Below are 20,344 nucleotides of genomic sequence, written 5' to 3'. Positions count from 1 at the left end.
TCAACCCTTGTTTTTGAAAAGCTTGTTTGTGTGTGAAAGTTACTGTGTGTTTGTAATGTTTTACCATTATTATATTTTTTAATGGTTGATAATATTCATCATTTACGGACCAAATGCCTGTCTGAAAGTTGCTAGATTGAATTGAAATAAATTATTGCTCATTTGTTGTTTTTTTCTTCTTCTGATTGTTAGAAATGTTTCAACCATTGTGTTTAAAAGCTTGTTTCTGAGTGAAAGTTTGTGTTAATTATTACGGATGTTTGAAATGTTTGATAGTATTCATCAAGGCTCATTACAAACTGTTTTAAAATTATTTTTAAAATGAGTTAATAAATGGAAATGTTTGATAATATTTTGAATTGCCTTTTCATTCATAAATCTGTGTTATTTATTTCATTTAATATGCTAAAATTGAGGCTTTGTATGTTTTCAATAAAAACAAATGTTAGTATCGTGAGTCCGTAATTGTTATAAATTATGAATAAAATTATGAATATAACACATTTCTATTTTTATTTTTTTCCCCATGTATTATTCGTTTTGTGTAGTCAGCATTCCTTTTAAAGTCAAAAATGTTATTTAATACATTTTTTTCACAAAGAGTATTATATATATGACAAAATATTTCGTTGCACGCTGTCATTCAATTTGGGGCGAGTTGTCTTTCGATTGGGGCGAGTTGTCCAATATATTTGGGGCGACTTGTCCAGATTTTCGGGGCGACTTGTCCTGGGGCGAGTTGGCTTTGGGGCGAGTTGTCTGGTAACCTAAAACCAGAACTCACTTGACTGAAGGGGCTGCTGTTGAAACAACATTTGTGCAATTCTACGTTGGCAGCTTATGGTGGGCTGGTAAAGGTAGGTGTCAACAAGGTCTTTTTCGCAGGTAACAGTAGGTGTTTTACGATTTGGTCCATGTTTTGGGCGCCTTAATTGTACATCATGCAACTCATGCTCCTTATCATAATGACGCTTCCTCGTTTGAATGCATTATTAAGCTTTCAAATTACCTGGATTAAATGATTGTGCAATATAAAAATGGCGGCCATTTTCGGTCAGATTTTCAGGCTTTTTGTTCACGAGTTATTTTTTTTCCTCCAGTTTGGCTTTAAAAAATGATGTAACTCCTTTTCAGCTGTTGCCATACAATTTTAGGAACTGCAACAAGTTGCAATTTAAACTGAATGACGATAAAGTTAAATGTTTGCCCAAATTTGCTTGATTCCTGTAGTGTGCCTGTTTACACTGTAATGCCCTGTGATTAAAATAATGATGTATAACAACCAGGTTGAAATGATACAAAAACAAGGATAAATAAAAGGTCACAAAGTTAATGAGTAGGGATGCATTACCGGTAAGGGTTCTGGTTGACAATACTTAGGGTCAGGGTTTTACACTTTCAACATGTTGAACACGTGATTAGCCCAGTGGGGGACAGACTGTGCACTAAGGGGCCAGCTGTAAGTGGATAGGGACTGCATTTTAGGGGTCTTTGAGTCCACAGAAGTGTCTCCTGCCTGATAATTGCTTACCGTATACGTGCGCTTATAAGACGCAGTTTTAAGACTCAAATTAATAAGTTAAAGTGGGAGTCGCGTCTTATAAGCGAGATACTTGTGAAAATAAGTGAAAGTTTTCAAAATATCGAGTTTACTGGGCTTACGCTGGCCAAGTTGGACACTTGTCAATTGTTTTGAATCATCGCGGCAGCCATTTGCATTTTCTCTAAAGTCTGTATTTGCCCGTACCGTGTATCGGAACGCTATGTTCAGTTACCGATTTACTTGAAATAAAATGTATCGTTATTGATTTTGTTGTCTACTACTTTTTATTTGAATTTTGTTATTTTGGGGTCGTAAGGCGTTATATTGTCCATGGTTATACTTGAAAAGTTTGTATCACCCGATAGTCTGCGCGCGACGTTGTTAAATGTCATATAAATTGGACATAATAGTATACGTGTGTAAGCGGCGACACGATGCCAAACATGCTTAAAATAACAGCAAAATCAGTTCACAGCTTGAAACTGTTAATTGTTAAATGAACACGCGATTACAAGTGCTTCTTTACAAATTTGTATCACCTGATCGTCTTTTTTCGACGCTGTTAATTGTTAATTCAGACATAAATAGTTATAAGGGTATCGTCTGAAAATAGTTACCAGTTTGCAACTGTCAATTGTTAAATAAACACGTTAATTCAGACGACCCCTTTATGCCGATGACACCTTATTTATTAGGGACCCACGACAGCGGGAGCAAAGAGCGACCGCATGCAATTATCCACAGGTGGCTTTCTTCTTGACCCGTGATTTCACTCTATCACGCGATAGGCTAATTTTATGAAAGTAGGCATTACCTATAGACAATGGGCGTAACATTTGCATAATCAAGGTAATCTATATCTGCCTCTTAGTTTTCAATACCCGTCAAACAATACAATTATATTAACAAATTACAACTACTGGAATCGTCAAAATGAAACGCAAACGAAACTCTTATTATCTCAAACTCAATGGATGGTACACAGGACGACGAGTTGTTTGATGATCTTGTGGAAAATCGCGATCAATCTGAGGATGTATCGGCCTGTGCAAAGGTTAGTGATTGCGACGATGATGATGATGATATCGGCGACTGGGTTTATGATGACAATCTCACTAGTGAGGAATTCTACGAACTGTTTGGTGAAAGTGATGATGAGGATTTCGAAGGATTTTAAGATGACTGATACGATCAATTACTAACGTAATATGTTTGAAATTGTTATGGCAAATTGATTAAATACGCAATTGTTAGAAATTGTGTTAATTTGAAAATTATTTATAATGTATGAATAATAATTGAAAATAAATTAAAACCTACTTATATATCATGAAATAAACAAATATTATTAACTTTGTTGTTTGATTGTTTTATTTTTCGGACTTGCGTGAATTACTAATTGTATGCAGCGCGAGTTTGAAAATTCTCAATGTGTTTCTTATTGATTTTCTTCAACATTCTGCCGTTTTTCGGCCGATGATACGGCAAAATTTGACCGCGTCTTACACGCGGGTCAGTCTTAAATCCACCGATTATAAAGTCCGAAATCGGGGTGCGTCTTATAAGCGAGGGCGTCTTATAAGCGCACGTATACGGTAATTATTACGCTGGATGTCTTTTGAGAATGTAGCGAGGAGTAAAAGTCGTTGGAAGCTGGTGACGCTGTCAGGCGAAATGCAGACTTTCGTTGAGGTTGGGCGTGTGCTAGTGGGTCTACCTTGAGAGGTGCAGATGTTAATGTGGCTTGTTTGACACTTATTTTGTTTCTCATCGAGGAATTCATTTCACTTCTTACAATGGAGATTACAAAGGCATTAACCAATAACTTAATCAACAGGATATTTACCTCATAAGATGATTATGACATATTTGTGATCAGTTGACATGCATAATCTGAATAAACATTTCAGCAGTGATAAAGAAAACTTTAGAAGTCATATCAGCCCCTTGCAATCTTTATTTCACACATATTTGGAGGATGAGTGCATCTTTTTGCAGGGTGAGTGAAAAATGAAAGGCACTCATCTTGCAGGACAAGTGCAGTTTTAATATGTATTTGTCCATTGGCATGGTCATAAAGCTCTTCAAAAGTGTCATAATAGCTTCCCGACATTTAACTTTCTGTCAGACTATAAAAATATACTACTATCGTATTTTACCATGCATAGCGCGTAGTTTTTTACCTTCAAATTTCAAAATAAAAATTCAGTGCGCGTAATACATTGACACAACGCTTTCCTGGTTGCTAAATTGCAAAAAATTCCATTTCGTAATCGTAAATCTTCACAATTGCTGCCATTTTTTTTATTGCAGAAAACTACACCCTATAATGTTATAGAGGCCGTTGTCAAAACAACAAATAGCGGGAAACGGTAGGAATGAACGGGGTAGTAACAGTTTTGACAAAAATTAAAAGATGAAAAAAATGTCTTTGTTGGTGTTTTTACACTTCTTCTTTGATTGTTCATTAAAAAAAATTGAGGTATATCGATCCCTGCGTCGTCGCGGTATTGTTTATTAAAGTTTTTGTTGTCATGAAAACTCGTTGATTTACAACGCAAAACGTCTTATTTGAACTGACGCTAATTATTTCAATCATATTTCTCAACTTTGCTATTGCTTTATTTTGATTATTTAATCCAAAGGTTAATGTTAGCAATTCCAAAAATTTGCACTCTATGTGAATTGACAGTTTGATGTCATCAAAGGAAAGCCGCTTCCTGTCTGAAGCAATAAAGCGACAAGTTTCTCGCCGACAAAATTGGCTTCCTTTGTCTAGCAATCAACATGCCGAACCAATCGTTTGTTTGTTCCTCAATGGCAATCGTCCAATTAAATAATAGCACGTTCAAAGCTCCGCCTTCAAACCTTTTGCAGAGAAAGGAGGTGGGGTTAAACGGTTAATTGAGCAAGTTTTTTACGTAAGTTGAGTTCCGATTTGCCGAAATTACTTGGCCCTAAGCATTGAAACAACGAATACATTTATCAATGATTTTCCGATCTCTGCATTAATATGCTACCGTGCGAGTATACTACGTAGGTTACAAACCAACAATAGAGATATAGACTAGTTTTATTTTCTTTCAATAGAGACAAACAAATGATATTTGTTTAATGGCTTAACGCTGATAACGCCGATAACGCCAACTGTATAGAATTGAGAGTTCGGGTGTATTGTTTGTCTCGCTATAAATACTAATCAACTAGACACAGTGAAGGCACGAAATACCGGGTCAAACTGGATTTAATGGGGAGCATCTCTTAATGGGGAAATATTTTAAGTCGATGAAAAATAAAATGGGATCAACAGACGATTTGTGTAAAATTGGACATTGCAATGTTGCGGGTCTGCAGAAGACTATGTCATACGATGTTGTGAGCGGCAGGTAATGAAAATGTTACACTGTTAAAATGTGAGGAATAGGTAATAGTGGTCGAATTTAACGCGCAGGGGTCTTGAAAAAACACGCGCAGTGCATGGCAATAAGGACATATACAGTGTTCTCGAGAGAATAATTGTTGAAAATATAGTGCTATGCAACCCATGCTCCTGATCGTATTAACGCTCCCTACTTTAAAACAAAAAAATAAGCGCCGGAAAAACTTAGATTAAATGATTGCGCAATTTAAGAATGGCGGCCATTTTCGGCCCAATTTTTAGGTTTTTGGTCTTGAATTCTTTTTTTCCTCCATTTTGGCTTTAAAAAATCGCATGCGCATTATACATGGGAGCCCGCTATACATGGTAAAATACGGTAGTTATAATACTATGATGATACCAGCATGATGCTAAATCAACCAGTATAAATCAACAAATCTAAAACTATTATGAAATAAAGATGAAATCAATTTCAATGAAAAGGGTGACTGAGGCAATGTCAAAGACTTCAAAGGAAACTGACAAAATGATAGAAGGCAGCAGAACCTTGCAAACCATCTGTGAAAATAATTATATTGAAATAGGTCTAGAAGACAAACCTCAGTACAATCCCTACCAATTAACATCCCAATGGGAACAAAACAAGGAGCAATTAACTCATTCTGATTGACACCACGAAGGCACACAGGGGTCTGGCCATAAAGAGGCATGTACATGAAACTGTTCTATCTCAAATGGAAATTTTTAACAAGAACAACAGTATTACCCTAAACAGTAAATGATTAAATTAGAAATCACTTTAAAATCAATCTAATTGACAAGCAGGTGACTGCATTGATGTAGAATGATGTAGCCTCTTACTGGCAAAAATTCATTATGTTTTTAACCCTTTGCATGCTGGGAAATTTGTCGTCTGCTAAAATGTTGTCTGCTGAATTTCTAAAATTAGCATTTTTCTAGATATTTTTGCAAAGAATACTATCAGAATAGCAAAAAGGTTGGATCCTGATGAGACACCACGTTTTGTGGTGTCTCATCTGGATCCAAACTGTTTGCAAAGGCCTTCAAAATTTGGTTCCAGCACTGAAAGAGTTAAACAAACCAGGGATCCTATTTTTTTCGGTTTTGGCTGTCCTAGACTGATTGGGGTCATGAAAGACCGATTGAAAATCCCAAACATTCGGTCCTATTCTGTTTGCTAAAATTCGCATGTCATGAAATCGATTACACAGTGAACATGCTAACACCCCCTATTTACATTCTTATCTCGGTTAGGTGTCATATACCATTCGCTGCAGTCTCTAAACCGGTCAGGACCAATTTATTGCATGTCAGCCGACTAGTATGACCCCCAAGCAGCGAAGATTCGCGCGGTTGTGTATTAGTCATGCGTGAATAACCCGTGTCAATATCAATCGATAATTTCAATGGCTTATACCTAGCACACTAATTAATCGGTCCGTAATGTGTACTCGTCCACGATTAAATGGAGATGGAAATCTTGATGTTATCCTCGTGGAAATTGTGCATTTCATGCATGAAACATTTAAACTTTCATATAAACAAAGAAGAAAATCGGATTTTCTGCAATAATTGTGGGAGGACCTTATACACTGAAAGCAGGGGCTGTAACTAAACAAAACATGCCGATACATTTTCCACCAGCGTAATAATCCGGCAATAAATGAATGAAAGTCGCAGATCTGATCGACAGAACAGCCTAAAGTTATTTTATGGGCGGAACTTCACACAAGTACACAAGAAAAATAATATACATTGTATAAAGCTTTAGTAAAAATTGTTTTAAGATAGAAATAATTCGTGTACTTTATTGTTTGTTGTTGAATAACCACGACCGGAAGTTTAGATGCGTGGTATCAAATCACACAGATTAATAATATTGACAACGATGAAAAAAAGTCAGATAAAACAGCACACGAAACACGGAGCGTATATTGACCCATCTTGAGTCCGTGCACGAAACAACAATGAAATAGCAAATGATAAAACCAATTGAGAAAACTCGTATTTACCGTTTAAAAAAATGCCTAAGGGAATTTATCTTGTACTTTTATTATACCACCTTTTTGAATGGCAAAATCAATTGTATATATTTTAACGTAATTTGTCATGATTTCTGATATAAATTTTCGGGCACATTTTCCCCAGTTAAATCCAGACCGATTGATGTTGCCAGAAAATATGATCCCTGAAACAAACCTAGGAGGTTTCAGAAGGCATCCCTTTTAGTTTTCATGGAACTAGCATTTTCTACAGGCATTTAATCATTATTATAATCTTGATGCCCATTTGTGGACTTATTTAAATCATCCACACGTTTCAACATATTCTGTTAATTGAAAGAACTCACAAAAAGCAATGGGCCTCAAGTCAGCAACACAGGTACAAACCATAAAAGGCCACACAAACTCCACTGGTATCACTGATTTTAAATTGATAATAATAGTTATGCATCATGATAAAATTATATTCCTTTATCGTTTTAATGATACTTAATTTAACCCAAGAGTAATGCATTTGCAACATTTTGAAAAATTCATTCAAACACACACACGTTTGCAGACAAAAATCATCAACTCGGCTTGAGGTGCACCCATTTATTGGCAATTGTTGACTTCAACATTTTCAATATATTCAATATATTCTTGAACTTATAAGCCCCCTATCCGAGCAAATCAAGTCCTGGACATGTTGAAGGCTTTGAGAACCAAGTTCAGATGTGTCCTGGTCTGATGAAGCCATTAAACCATCATTATAACACTCCTCTACAGAGTGCTCATCTTAATCATAAATAATGATAAGGGAAAGTAAATTCCGAAGACTGAATAAGATTTACAAATCCCACAGTCATTCTTGGTCTGGTTACCAAGAAATATGACAAATATGCAAAGAAAAATCTCATCAACCTCATGCTAATATTATTCCACTTACAAACTGGGAGAAAAAAATGCCAAACTGAAAAAGAATGCATAAGAGATTTACAAACCAGTCTTATTCAAGGTGGCTGACCAAATGAATAAATAAGCTGTGTGCCTCAGTAGGCTACATCTAACTATTTAATCATGTGGAAAATCTCACACACACTCCAGTTAATTGAATTCATTATAACTTGTGGAGATAAGCGATTTTCCAAATTCCCATACCTTTGTTGGCTGAATAACCTTATCTAACTTCACTTGAACTTTTTTGCTGGAGCCCTTGATCTATCTTGTGTGATTGATGGACTGGAAACAAGTAGCCCAAGGTGGTGTGTAGCCGGATGTGGCTCACACCCGGTTTCAATGAAGACAATCAAATAGCACTCCAATCACTCAATTAACCTTTCACCAAGTAATGGGGAAATTGTTGGGTAAGTTATGGCTCTCATGCCAGTAATTGAAGCTACTCAATAAAGTGTTTGTATAGACCAATCAATTCTGGTCATCTGTATACTGTCCAACACGAAAAAAATCAACCTCTTAAAGCTTTTTTTCAGATTTCTTGTTTACTGATGCTGAGAATAATCCTGCATTCAGTGCACAATATTGATACATCAGGCAAGAATTGGGTTTGAGATTGCTGATTTATTTCTTACAGAGTAATGAATCATAAAATCTAACACATAATTATCATGGACATATGTTGCATGCTCTTAGTGGACCAGTAACCACAATTTAAAGTCTGTAAAATACCTCAGATTATAATACAATATTCATTATTCATAAGCCCAGTTTCTAGTGAGGGGGTCAGTCTTGACAATAATCCCCTCAAATCCACTTTCGTGTACTTCCCAAGACTCCTTTGTACCTGACAATGGACCCTTTCATGTCCAACAGCCCTATGACCTTGGTGTAACCAGATCAAAAGGATGGCCCCTAAAGTGATGATCAGCCTAATTAGATAATAATCATGAATAATTAGGAACTTACAGGAAGGGCATGGCTATAACCGAGACCTGAAATTGACCTAAAGTGACTTAAACATTAGGCCATTTGTCATATTTCTTTGATATTTTGTTATGGGCCATCATGAAATTTTGATAAATGTTTGTTAATGTTTGTTAATGTTTAGAAGCCATTGATGCAAGTATCTGGGTAATGCTGCTTTAAGGAATGTTTTTGTGATGTCTGTGTTTCCGTCTTAGAATAATTATTTAAAATATTAACAAATAAAATGGTTGTTATTGAACAAGGTTACATTCATGAATAAGATATGTATGATGGTCAGCCAGTAGGCGCTATTAAGGAACTGAATTGTGTGTTATGTGACATTTTGAAATAGAGATCCCATCTGATGTATTTCCCTTCGAATGATTCAAGGACTTTTCATGAACATCATGAACAGTTTATGTACAGATCATGAACTCAAAACCTTGAAATGCCATGTTAAAGAAATGATTCATGAATCCCACTGAAAACGGGCTGGATGAAACTTGGTAAGACGAAAAAAGACAAAGGGTTTGTCTACCTTATATTAATTTGTATACAGTTTCAACACTTTACTTTTCTGGCACTAAAATTAGTCTAGTGAAACCCCTTCTTTCTTTTGGGATCCTGGATGTTCAAAATTGACTAAAAACAGTCCCAGAGTTATTTATTGCAAAATTGTTAAATGACACATTTTTTTCACAGTATTAAAAGGCAAAAAATAGCATTCAAATCACCGTTTCTTCCCTGAACCGAAATAAAAAAGCGACTCTTTGATTTGATTAAAAAAATTACTTGAAATTTACCATCTGCTTCGTATTTTAATCATTATTTATCAATGGCACATTTTTGAAAAACCGTTTTCAAAATAAGCATCAAGCTAATAATCAAAGTCAGTTATTCTTAAGTTTTCATTATTTTATTTTTTGTCAAATGACTGCAGGTAAAAGGTTAGACTTTTAACACATCTTGTTTTCCAACGAGTGAAAAGTGATGGTAACAAACTGAAAATCTATTGTTTCTTACACAATTGATGGCCAAACCCCCAAGTTTTTGTTCATGGACCTGTTGCCATTATTGTCTAGCAGAATTTGGCCTCTAACCTTTGTTGAATCATTTTTCACCTAAATTAGAATTTAATCACTTAACTTTCAGTAAAAACTGTCTCCTGTCACAAAATGGAAGCATCATGTGACCTTTAAATATGTAAATGAGTTCTTCTGATAATAAATCCACTCAAATACGACTATGAAACTCGAATGTAACTAAAACAGACAATCTAATGCAAATACAGATTTCCAGTTTAAAAAAAGCACCTTTAAAACTTAACTAATTGAAACAGAAATTTAAATTATCTGAACTTGAACAATTTTCTAACTTTAAAAGAATATCAAAAAAATGTTAAATGCAAATAATAAACTTTGTTTAAACATTTTTGAAAGAAGCATTGCTTTGCAATTACAAGTTATACAGAATACTATTATGGTTACAGAAAGATATCAAGGATCACAAAAGGCGCAGGTAGGGTACTGCACAAAAGGGGTAGGACGGAAAGCACAACCAGATTGGGGACATATTTTTTTATTATTTCATAAGTCTACGAATTATCCAAACCCTGCACTGGTAATAAAGGTCTTTCTAAGAACAGTCTTTTAATTTTCCATTTCCACTAGCAAACGTATACAACATAGAACAGATTTTAACATGTTTGTTTTACGCCAACCTAGAGGGGCGAGTGTGTGTGGGGGGGAGGGGGCACTAAAAAGCAGCAGGATAAAGCACCCTTCTATTTTTCTCAAGATGTTCTAACAACTGTTTTACTCACTGACTGTGTAATAATTTTCAAAATTATTGGATACATATTTATAAGTTCATCAAAAAGAAGCTCAACAAATGGTCACTTACATGAGCAGCTATTTTCTTAAACACTGCTTTTAGCTGATATTATTGCTTTTTAATAGAGTCCAGTGATTTTTTTACCTGCGAGTCCTGTACTCATAAAATCCTCTGGAAATGCATAGTTTCGAATTATGCGAGTCCCAAAAATGCATTGAAATTTCTCAAAAAATAATATCTTTAATATTTGGACTCATTCTTTCAATTCGGGGACTCATAGATTTGCAAGTTACCGAGTCCCAGGACTCGGATGAAAAAATTTGTAAAAATATCACTGATAGAGATTTAAAACTTTACTTTGAAATGGAATAATTCCTAGCTCACTTCTTGTCTGATATTTATAGTGTCATGCATAAGAATTTTTACAATATCCAAGTACACTGAGTCAATATTTATAGAACTTCAGGCAAAGTATGTCAATACAATACATCAAACAAGGCATGTTTGTAAAACAGGCATGCCCCCCATATGGGCTGTCAGTTGTAGTGGCAGCCATTGTGTGAATACATTTTTTGTCACTGTGACCTTGACCTTTGACCTAGTGACCTGAAAATCAATAGGGGTCATCTGCAGGTCATGATGGATGAACCTATTAAGTTTCATGATCCTAGGCGTAAGCGTTCTTGAGTTATCATCCGGAAACCATTTTACTGGTTCTAGTCACAGTGACCTTGACCTAGTGACCTGAAAATCAATAGGGGTCATCTGCGAGTCATGATCAATGTACCTATGAAGTTTCATGATCCTAGGCGTAAGCATTCTTGAGTTATCATCCGGACGGTGGACGGACCGACGGACGGACAGAACGACCGACATGAGCAAAACAATATACCCCCTCTTCTTCGAATAACAACATTAATAACATTAATTACACTAAAAAGCATAACATATATAACAAAATTTGAATAAAACAAAAAGGGGGCGCAAGTGCTGATGCAGATGGTGAAAACCAATCAAAATGCCATCAGTTGAAACCAAACTGCATTCAATGCAAGAATGGCCATGCTAATTCCATCAGGCCAAGTTAATTGGCCTCCAGTATTTTTATAGTATTTTACTTCAATAAAACTGAAGTATGTCCTGTCCACCTTCAAGAGATTTTAGCACCATAGGAATTGTCACATTTATTTCACAATAAATTCCCCAAAGTCCATGAAACTGAGGGCTTGTCAGGTCTCTGGTTTCATGGCTATATTCACATAGGACATTCATGTGTCAGGCAGAGCCTTCAATAACATGCACAGATGTGCTGTGAAATTATAATGCAATTTCAAATTAAGGAGATAAGAATTTATTTCCATGGGCTGCTTTGCCTGATTGCATGTTTGAGAGGCCATGCAACAATATCAGCGAGTGAACCCTAACAGAAAAACAAATTAAGTCCAACAAAACAAACATTGTATGGGTCAGTGGACTTCAATGCCATGGCAGTTGTTCTTGCAGCTAGGAACAAAACTGTCCAATTTTAAATGGTTGGCTTGAAAACCAGTCCACCCAGCATTAATTGAAAACCAGTCAGTGATAAATGGGGAAAATAAGTGAAATATAAATCAAATCTGGCAGGTGAAATTGGCCCAAAAAGCTTCTTCAAATCTTGGACATCCCAAATGTCAGTGAAGTGAAAAATAATGAGTTGAAAGAACCACACAGTGTGAAAGCCTACTGAGAAATAATAAACAAAATGTCATCCTGTTCATTAATGTCCTTCCATTTTGTTTGAAGTCTTTAATGGCACAAACTATAACTACAAATGCCTCTGTAAAAAAATTCTGTAGAAGGTTATGTATGAACACTCAGCGTTTAACATGAAAGTTTCATGTTGACAAACAAAAACATATCCTACATGAATTTTGTAATGTTGCATTAATGAATTGAATTAGGATTAACTGACCAATTTCTAAACAATTCCATTTGAATCACCTTTCCAAACAAAAACTGTTTCTTGATGACACAAGAAGATGGTTTCAGAAATATTGAAATGAAACATGGCTAAAAAACCAGATGATAACAATGAATTACCTTTGCCACTATGGTGGCATTAAATGACCATCATAAAAGTATCAATAAACAATAAAGTCAATGTGTGGTTCCAGTTTGACTCTGCAATAGGGACCCAGCCCCTTCTAGTTATCCTGACCCCTTGCATTAAATAAGAGGGCTCCCAGAGCTCTAAATGTCCTCTGACCCATTCACACCATGACCCTATCTAGGGCCAGTGCTAATGTATCCAAAGAATATTTATTACATAAATTGAACTTTTAAGCCAAATAAGAGCTCTTTTGGTACAAAAGAAACTAATATTGCTTAAACATTTGCATTTTTTCACCTTAGCATTATAAGTAAGGGCTACAAAAAGTCCAATTGTGCCAAACACTAGATGCATTGTGTGAATTGTAATATACAGTGTTTTGGGGTTTATAATGTCAACACTAATTTGATGTTAAGAGTGGTTTATGGGAAAGGCCTCAAAAGGGGCCCTGTGTTAAATGAGCCCAGTGTTCCTGGATTATTGATTGAGGGTGGGAACAAGGTAGGAATAACTGGCTGTTGATGTCCCTCATGGCTACCTGTGATATATGGCCAGGGACCTGTGTAGAACCCTTTCATGTGTCCCACATCACAGGGGCCAGTGGGCCTTCAATGGCCTCACAGTCCCTGGGCCATTACTAGTGTTCTCATAAGTCTGTCAAGAAAACAAATTAGCTGTCAGCCATAATCTGTTTGAAAGTAAAAAGACAGGGCTTAATCTTTATAACTTTGTACACAAACTTGTGCTTAATTACATTTTGAGTTATATTTAAGACCTTAAAGTTTACAACCCTAGCAAACAGCTGTTATAATGTTCCATATGTAACACTAACACAGGTGATTCCAAATGCAATTAGCCTGCTTAATGCAAATTACATTTTCATAAATTTTTTCCTTTAATCTTATTTAAAAAATATATTGATTTCATAAAAATATCAGTTTTACTTGACACATAAAATTGTAAACATGTAAAAGTTGTAATTTGCATTTCAAATTCATTGATATTTTCATTGCCATGTCCTCATCAAGCTGTTGTAAAACTGACATTGTTTAGCAAATCCCAGCCATTGATAAATTTCCGGCAATCATGTATTCTAAGAAATACGTCTTTAGTACTTCATTTAAAACCATGAGTGAAAAATAGACAATTGTGTTACTGCTTTGAGCTACCTAAACAAAGATGTACAGGCTACTTTGGAAATTACCAAACAATCAGTGCAGAACAGGTTTAACCGGAGAGTCACATTTCCAGACAGGAAGTGTGACAGATTTTTAATCAAGCACACCCTCACTACTTCCTCTTCAGAAAAGGGAAATGAGTCTTGTAACTTGTCCTGTTTCTGTGATTAATGATATAATTAATCTGTGAATTTTACCATCAGGGCTGGTCATTCCACTGAAAGGGGCCATACATCTCTGCTAATTAGGGACCAGCAGCCATGTGTACTGTTGGACTCTCACTTATATTGAGTGCTGCAGTGTTTTAAGCGGACTGGTCAAGATTGTGCATCAATCAGAAGGTTTCTGTAAATTACACTTAATGACAATTGTCACCAATTGAACACAGAAAAGGATTTTACACCAGGAAGCTACAAATAATAGTGCAATGCAGAGTTAACATATGTAATGCAAAATTCAAAGAAGCAAATAGAAAAATTGTGAGAAAATGATATGCGGAGACAAAAAGGAAGATTAAGCAACACAATGACATAATTCAAATATGTCAATAGCACTGATTCTTATATTAAAGATGCAAAATTGAATCAGCTTTATTTGTCTTCGCAATTTACTAATTTTTTTATTGTTTTGAATTTAAGAAAAAGGGTAAACAAAGAAGATCTGACAAAATGACCAACTACCATCAGAAAGGTAAGGCACAGGCCACCTCTTAAGAAATGTTAAAATTATTATCTTGAAGCTCCAACTAAAAATGTAAATCCATATCCCCCAAGGGTTTCCACACTATTTTCTAGTGTACTATCACTAGGAACTGGACTCCCTGCTGCATGGTGCCCAGAATTGCCTGACAGTGATTTACTGCAAATATCACTAACTTAAAATTTTCCAAGACACCAACTGTGGGCAATAATAGCTGCTAATGCGAAAATTATCAAAGCACCTTGGGTGATTTTCATGTGAACAAATTAAATGGAAACCTGAAAATAAATAAGGGCTAACATATCTTAATTACCATGATAATGCATGCCCAGAGTGATTATATTTGATAGAGCCACAGTGATTGGGCATGGCAGAACAGTGATAGGGTGTATAAAGATAATTGGTCGCGGTTAATTAGAAACAGTTGCAAATGTCCAGTGAATCAGTTCTAGAAAACACTAGTTTGATGATTTTAAAACATCAAAACTCATTTATATTCTTAAAGGTCTGAAGCCATTTTCAGTTTCCCATTTCTTTCACATGCTGTGTTAAAAAGAGACTTAATAACAAAATACTGTTCTTTAGTTATGGTTAAGTACTAGTGTGCTTATTTCACATAAACTTAGCTTTTTGAGAAGTGCTTGTGGATTCAATTGTATAATTATCACCTTTTATGTCATCTGTAACAATAATCTGACTAATCATAACAAAATCAAGACTAGTTATTATGCTTGCAACTAGTTGTTTTTATACATACATGATTATAAATTGAATTGTTATAAAGCATGCTTTTTCATGTATTTATGGTTATGAAAGGGCAAAAATTAGAATAATTTCCATTAAATATAATAAGAAACCTTAAAAAGAGAATTCAATAAAACCATTGCATACGGCACATTCTGCATTTCTGAAATTACCAAATTCCAATATGGCATAAAAGCGATATTAAATTGATTAAGAGATTTATGGCTGTCATAATTATAGCCTTCTAATTGCTGGTAATTTATTATGGTCTTGTGACATTTGAACACACTCTGCTAGGCCAGATGTCCTATGGGCTGAAATAATTTGGTGGCGACCAATAAAGAAATGCAACGGCACAATTTATGAAAGTGCATTTAAGAAGGAATCTGAAAAGAAAATTTAATACAATTTTTTTAAAGAATTATTTCAAAGACAGGCTGTAATTTGAAACTATCAATTAAATGACTGGAAAATGAAATAATTACTGTTTGAGTTTTTTCCCCTTTATTAAACATTTTTATCATGAAAGAACTAATAGAATTCACAATTTGGAAAATATATTTTATAGAATAAAAACTTTGTATTTACATTTTTATGTTTAAAATACATATCAATTACCCACACAACATTATATGCCTGGTTCATTTCTGAAGAGATAGGAAGGGCAAATTTTAATTTCGATCCTATTTCTGAAACCACATAATAATTCCTGGGTAACAGAACGTAATCGACTTCAAGCCCAGCCATCAGGCTTATTAGCAAATATCAAGTTAAGGGGACAATGTTGATACAATTGGCAGGAAGTGCTTACATAGGGGACACTTTAGGGAGCTTCTGTATCAGGTCCTATCTAAACACCTTCCACTTGTTACATAAGCAATGTTTTGCAACCCCTTTAACCTTGTGCAACACTAATTTTCATCTAATGAAGTTGGAGTACAGGTAATTATCATCTGAAATTCACCCCACTTGGAAAAAGAGTTTGTGTCCGGTGGGCTGCATTCTCTGTGGATTTGATTGCATTTATTGGATCAGTAAATTAGCCCCTAATTGAAGCAGGACCATTCCAAGACATTTTAAGGATCTGCAAAGTGTCTTAATTTGTTTGAGTAGTAATTCTAGCTGGCCACTGGGGATTTATGGTTGAATTTCCAGTCCCCAGCCAGACTATGCTAGGGTACCTGGCAATCCAGAACCAATTATAGATCAATTAACACAATTACATTACCAACCTTAAAGATAGATTAGAATGTCCATGTGAACAGGTCATATGAGTGGACAATATGGGTATGCAAGTTCAGTAGGCTGCATGGTCATAACCAATCTAAGTACTGACTTTACATTTATAAATTATTTGAATATCTAAACAATAGACAAGATATATTTAAATTTTCATTGCCATGGTCTTCTAATGAATTTTCAAATGTACAGTTTGCATATTGCAGTATAACCTTTACATTAGATTTGCATCCTTCATTATTTTGTAAAACTGTTATTTCCATATTTTTTAAACGTTTTTTTTTGTATAAATTTCATTTAAATTTAATTAACTCAGTAAATATTTTGGTTCAATACTTAAGGCCGCCATTGCAATTTTACCCTGTTCGGCGATTAAAATTTGCCAAATGCAATGTAAACCCCTACTAGGGGTCCCCTAGTTTTCAAGAAGATACTAATAATTGAGTAATCAATTAAATTATAGTGATCATGTACCTCTTTTTCCTCATATTGCAAGTGCTAATTCCTGTGTTTTTCCCACCAATTTGGAAATGGGGCCGGTCCCTTTTTAGAAACCTTTAATTGGGCATTTTTAGGCCTCATATGGGAAAAATATATACTTTTTCAATTGGGAATGCTGCCGAATTTGAATGCAAAAAACTCTGCTGTCTACTGTATTCCAACATGGCGGCCTACTGTATTCCAACATGGCGGCCTACTGTATTCCAATATGGCGGCCTACTGTATTCCAACATGGCGGCCTACTGTATTCCAACATGGCGGCCTACTGTATTCCAACATGGCGGCCTACTGTATTTTTTTTTCTTTTGATGATGATTTTAATAGTGTAGGAATCCAATATTAACCCATCTATGCCTAGCGTCTAGAAAAAGGCCTTTGCAAACAGCGAAGACCCAGATGAGACACCACATCGCAGAGTCTCATCTGGGTCTGCGCTGTTTGCTTAAAGGAATTTCTGTGAGAAATATTCTAAATATAGAAATAAATATACTAGACATCCCTAATTTTGGAAATAAATTGATCCAATTTAGAAGGATGGGAGTGTCCACAAGGCATAAATTAATTAAAATTGATTGCTTTTTTTCTCCTTCATTGAACATTTTCTAATAAAATTTCAAGTATAAATAAATACAACAAATTTTCATGTTAGGTTCATAAGTCAATTTGTAGTTTGTTAAAATTGCATGACTTTGAATAAATCTTCTGAACATTCATAAATCAAATCTTTGAAGGTAAATTTATATCTGATTGCTATAATTTTGTTTCAACTGGAAATAGGAGATGCCCATTAAAATCCTGTCCAGTATTGTTCCTAATTGACACCTTCAAGAGGTATCAAAATTGCATGTGCTTAACAGGATGAAGTGGTGGCATTAAAAAGCCACTTTTCAACGGGTGACATACTAACTTGCATCAAATTTGTAATCTTAGAAAGACTCTGTCCTAGGGATCACCTTTTGATTGACCCCTTATTCAATTTCAACTGACAACTCAAGATGCTCTATTTCAAAGGAAACATTGCAACCAGTGACAATAAAAAATGCATTTCAGATTAATTCATTGAAGCTTAAAAAGCTGCAAACTGTTTTTGCCATCTAAAACCACAGCATGATTTCCAAGATTGACCCTGTCTGTTGTAATTTTCATTCTGTCCCTACCTGTGACAAATTTCGTCATCAATTTGAGCATGCCCCTATCACACTACACAAGACAGCCACAGGTAAGGTTAAATGTGTGTTTGCTATCAGGGTCAAGGTGCATATTAATTCTCATAATTAGCTGGTGCTCTGTACAATATGCTCTCCCATCCTCAAGGCCCTGGTGACTATTTCCCTGACACCAGGTCCTGCCAGCAACATGTTGGGATTTCAATTTGCAGTGATCTCTGTAACACTGAGCCCTGGGTTTCCCTTTCAGGATGCAGCCCCTTCTTGGGAGAGATACTGAGGTCAGGCCATTAGCAGTGTCAATCCTAATTGGATAAGGTCAAGAAATGGGGTCAGACCCCTAAAGGGCAAGCTGATGCCAAAGGACAAGATTGTAAGTGTCAGGTTTCTGATTTATTCACTCAGGAAAAAATCCAGAAGGTGATTTGCCTTTAACCCAAACTTCAGGTGTTAACAACCCTTTGTGGAAAGAATGTGATCAATGTGTTGCAACTAGCCAAAGAAAAAAGCAAATGAAAATGGCCATTGCCAAGAAATCTATTCCAAATAACATTAATTTTGTAATGTGTCTGTCAGATATTAAAAAAACATAACTCCAAATTAATTTGTACATGCAATTTTTAATAAAACCTCAAATATGATCCTTTGGTTGCCGTCTACAAACTTTTTTTAAACCTTTCACCTGAAAAATATTTATTAAAAAGTGAACACCTACTACTAAAATAGAGTTTAAATTGCTTAATCTTCTGCAACCCTATTTATCAATAAAAACCTAAATTTATTATAATTAATACAATAAATACAGGGATTTTCTAGCCATTTTGTACTGATTGACAACTTAAGGGAAACAACTCCAATCTAATAAATTAGATTAAAGACACTAAAATTACCCCCCATTTCATTCTTCATTCATCACTGGGCTTTTTTTCCTTCTAAGAGAATGGCTGTGGACGGCCATTTCACAATTTCGACATGGATATTTCACAAATGTAGCAAGGCCACAATACTTGACAAATGTTGACCTAAAAATGTAAGTGGTAATTTGTTGAAAGAAAGGTTCAAGACAATAAAAATATGATTTTAATGCATTATTTAAAGACATTTTAATATGATGCAAGTATTAAACATGATTTTAGTATGCTAAATCTTAACCAACTGAATTTTCTATTTTTACAAGTTCATGACTTGTTTTCTCACAGTTTTCAGAAGTTTGCAACTCATTTTTTCACAATTTTGAAAAGTTCGAGACTCATTTTTTCACAAAGTGAGCCAAGGCTACTTCACAAAACCAGACAAAAAGCCCTGCATCAATTTACCTAAAGTGTGAACAATTTAATATCGTGAATACATAAATCAATAAACTAGAACAAAGTTTGATTGAATTTCCTAAGAATGCACTTATCAGCAAACTGTTTATGGATCAGACTTTTCGGCTTTTTTATACTCAACTTTTCACTGTACAGTATTTAAGAGAACTTGATAATAGACTTGCAATCATTCTTACATCTGATAATCAGGTCAGTACTTAATGACGTCGTGAAGACGCAGGAACGACCTGTAAAAAAAACTCTCAAATACAACTACATATGACAAAATGAAGAGAAGAAAAGGAGGAGTGGGGGAAAGGGAAAAAAATGTGTTCCCTTAGGAACTGAAGGCATAGACTGTCATAATGTAACAGTCTGGAATATGCTTCAAACCTAAAAAAGCATGCTTATTGCTACATTATGTGGAAGACATGCACAACACCAAAACATTTCAACTTACCATTCGACTGCAGTACAGCAGGGTCAACCCTCTTGCTGTCTTTCTCGGCTTTGTCAACAGAGCTGTTCTCAGACCTGTCGCTTCTCACCATCTGAATCATGCCATTGCCAGGGTAGACCTCGTCTGGGGGCAGAGAGGGGCCATTGCCAGCAAGATCCTTCAGGTCTCGCCACACGATGTGCTGCTCCTTTCTCTCTGACTGACCCATTAAAGCCCCATGTGACTTTGTCGTCCGAAGTATACCTTGAACTGGTGCGATGTGGAGATTCGGATTGGA

At 35.4% G+C, this 20,344-nt stretch overlaps 1 protein-coding gene across 1 annotated transcript in view; it reads right to left on the bottom strand.

Annotated features, from left to right (window-relative positions):
* Nucleotides 1-20,342, bottom strand: part of LOC127838592 (uncharacterized) — a 135,216-nt gene extending 114,874 nt beyond the window's left edge. The window contains exon 1 of the mRNA XM_052366419.1: nucleotides 20,068-20,342. Within this exon, the coding sequence (XP_052222379.1) occupies nucleotides 20,068-20,275 (208 nt within the window). The 5' untranslated portion in view covers nucleotides 20,276-20,342. The remainder of the gene's footprint in view (nucleotides 1-20,067) is intronic.
* Nucleotides 20,343-20,344: the final 2 nt, after the last annotated feature.

Source organism: Dreissena polymorpha, chromosome 7 (genome assembly GCF_020536995.1).
Source record: "Dreissena polymorpha isolate Duluth1 chromosome 7, UMN_Dpol_1.0, whole genome shotgun sequence".
NCBI classification, from domain to species: Eukaryota; Metazoa; Mollusca; class Bivalvia; order Myida; family Dreissenidae; genus Dreissena; species Dreissena polymorpha.
This window is presented reverse-complemented; position numbering and strand designations above follow the sequence as displayed.